At 33.2% G+C, this 3,196-nt stretch overlaps 1 protein-coding gene across 1 annotated transcript in view; it reads left to right on the top strand.

Moving 5' to 3' along the window:
• The window catches only part of LOC111083387 (sodium-dependent serotonin transporter-like), a gene marked incomplete at its 3' end in the record, with an annotated part of 17,842 nt that extends 17,357 nt beyond the window's left edge, over nucleotides 1–485 (top strand). The window contains exon 6 of the mRNA XM_022379885.1: nucleotides 382–485. Within this exon, the coding sequence (XP_022235593.1) occupies nucleotides 382–485 (104 nt within the window). The remainder of the gene's footprint in view (nucleotides 1–381) is intronic.
• Nucleotides 486–3,196: the final 2,711 nt, after the last annotated feature.

Genomic DNA, 3,196 nt, shown 5'->3' on the forward strand with positions numbered 1-3,196 from the left:
CTTATTAAAGGCTATAATATTTATTAACTACAGTTTGGGTAACATTTCTGGATCTTACTAATTGCTATAATGCTTCATTAACTACAGTTTGGGTAACATTTCTGGATCTTACTAATTGCTATAATGCTTCATTAACTACAGTTTGGCTAACATATCTGGATCTTACTAAAGGCTATAATGCTTCATTAACTACAGGTTGGTTAACATTTCCTGATCTTACTAAAGGCTATAATGCTTTATTAACTACAGTTTGGCTAACATTTCTGGATCTTACTAATTGCTATAATGCTTCATTAACTACAGTTTGTTATATTAGATAAGACACCTTTCCATATATATATATACAGGTGGACTAATTTAGCTTTACATGTATATTTGCAGGTTTGGTGTCATGCTGGCCTACAGTCATTGCTTTCTTTGGGTGTTGGATTCGGCCAACTCAACACCTATGCCAGTTACAACAGATTCAGACACAACATTCAGAGGTGGGTTCAATTAACATATCCATTTTTATCCAGGGGGTGGGTAGAGGTTGTCTACAACAAATGGTTTCTAGGGTAATTTCATTATGAAGAAAGATATATCAGTTTGGCATGTTCAAAATGTTCACTTTGTGGTATATTAGGCTGAACTGAATTAACTTTAGAAGAACAGGATAGGTCTTCATATTCAACAAGATGATTATTATTTAGTAGTACTGAACCTGAGAAAGAAATTAACGAACAATCTTTATTGAGCTCACAAACAATGTGTGTGGAGATGGTCACTTCAGTCTGATGCTATATTTTCAACTGATCAGGCCAATATCGTCTACCAGAATGTTTCTTACTTTTCTAGTTTTCATTATATATTTCCGTGATACATGTATAATATTTAATATTCGCTTCCATAAATGGAAATGGCATATATATATATATATTTGTTTTACTCAATTACGTAAGTGCAAATTATTATCTTTCAGACATTACTGTTACAAGTTTGATAGAGGTTAATGAGATGACAAGGTAAACTTACATGGAGGTTAATGAGATGACAAGGTAAACTTACACAGAGGTTAATGAGATGACAAGGTAAACTTACGTGGAGGTTAATGAGATGATAAGGTAAACTTACATAGAGGTTAATGAGATGATAAGGTAAACTTACGTGGAGGTTAATGAGATGACAAGGTAAACTTACATGGAGGTTAATGAGATGATAAGGTAAACTTACACAAAGGTTAATGAGATGATAAGGTAAACTTACATAGAGGTTAATGAGATGATAAGGTAAACTTACATAGAGGTTAATGAGATGATAAGGTAAACTTACATAGAGGTTAATGAGATGATAAGGTAAACTTACACAGAGGTTAATGAAATGACAAGGTAAACTTACACAGAGGTTAATGAGATGATAAGGTAAACTTACATAGAGGTTAATGAGATGATAAGGTAAACTTACATAGAGGTTAATGAGATGATAAGGCAAACTTACATGGAGGTTAATTAGATGACAAGGCAAACTTACATAAATGTTAATGAAATGACAAGGTAAACTTACACAGAGGTTAATGAGATGACAAGGCAAACTTACATGGAGGTTAATGAGGTGACAAGGTAAACTTACACAGAGGTTAATGAGATGACAAGGTAAACTTACATAAATGTTAATGAAATGACAAGGTAAACTTACACAGAGGTTAATGAGATGACAAGGCAAACTTACATGGAGGTTAATGAGATGAAAAGGTAAACTTACACAGAGGTTAATGAGATGACAAGGTAAACTTACACGGAGTTTAATGAGATGACAAGGTAAACTTACACGGAGTTTAATGAGATGACAAGGTAAAGTTACATGGAGGTTAATGAGGTGTAAGTTTACCTTGTCAGTTTACCTTGTCATCTCATTAGCCTCCATGATACACGGAGGTTAATTACATGACAACGCAAACTTACATAGAGGTTAATAAGATGACAAGGTAAACTTACACAGAGGTAAGGTAGTGAAAGACTGGGTACGTGGTAACTCTGGCCATTCTTCTAACTTTGACTACTGACTCAAGACTAGATAGAGATGGGGAGAACCCGATAAACATCAGGAGAGATGGATAAAAATAAGGGAGAGAGCTGCCCCCAAAACTTCTAGTTGCAAATCAGGGAGAGACTTTTTTAACCTTAGTTTAAATGGCTTTCAGATAAAGTCTTTACGTCATAGTTAGAAGAAGCATCCAATTTGGCTGCAGACCAAAAGATGACCTCCGGTTTGATTTGTTACAACATTGACATAATGGACTTCCCAGACACTCGTCTCTTCTGCCTGATACATACTTTGATGAACAACAATTTCTGTTGTAATAACTTTCATTTCTTTGTCTCATTGCAACAAATTCCCTTACTATATATCACATCGCAAGGAAATCTATACCAGCATTATACACTTTCCATCTGTATGTCTCTTTGTTTCATCAGCATCCTTTCAGCTCTCTTGATTTATGATGTTTGTGTAACATCATTTAAAGACGTATAATTTCTTTAGATTGTTCTTTTTTAAATCATCTCTCTGGAATATATACATATCATACTCCTAATTTCGTGTAAGGTTACTTTTTTATTTATTAATAAACTATGCTAAAATAACAAGCCAATTAGGTCATCGATAATGTATTTGATGAAAGAAGTCTTGAACATCGTTTTAATTCTACCCATAACCCTTATTAACCTCATATGATTGGACATTCATCATATTAATGTTGCACGTGTTTTTAATGTAATAACTCATTATGTTTAGTAGCATTCCGCTTGGCCGTAAAAAAAAAAGATTAAACTAAAGATAACGTATGTTGAAGAAAACTATTTTTAAAATATTCACATTGTTTTAGTTCTTCTAAGTGAAAGATCCCACACTCTAAGTTTACAAGCCATCAAACTTGATATCTTTTTCTCTTGAGGCATTAAAGATATATAATTACCGACAGAATTAAGCTAAATTATACTTTTATCTAAAATTCTGATTAATCTTCATGCTCTTATTATAGTAGGTACTCTTGTAGTGTACAGTGTGTAGAAAACCCACTGTATCACTTTAAACAATAACTAAGCACACTACAATAGATATCAGTATACCTTTAGATAAAACACAATTCCCTGACCGCATGTGTATAACACATACATTCTATATACCTTTAGATGAAACAATTGTCCCCTGACTGCAT

The sequence above is a fragment of the Limulus polyphemus genome, unplaced genomic scaffold (genome assembly GCF_000517525.1).
Source record: "Limulus polyphemus unplaced genomic scaffold, Limulus_polyphemus-2.1.2 Scaffold9332, whole genome shotgun sequence".
NCBI classification, from domain to species: Eukaryota; Metazoa; Arthropoda; class Merostomata; order Xiphosura; family Limulidae; genus Limulus; species Limulus polyphemus.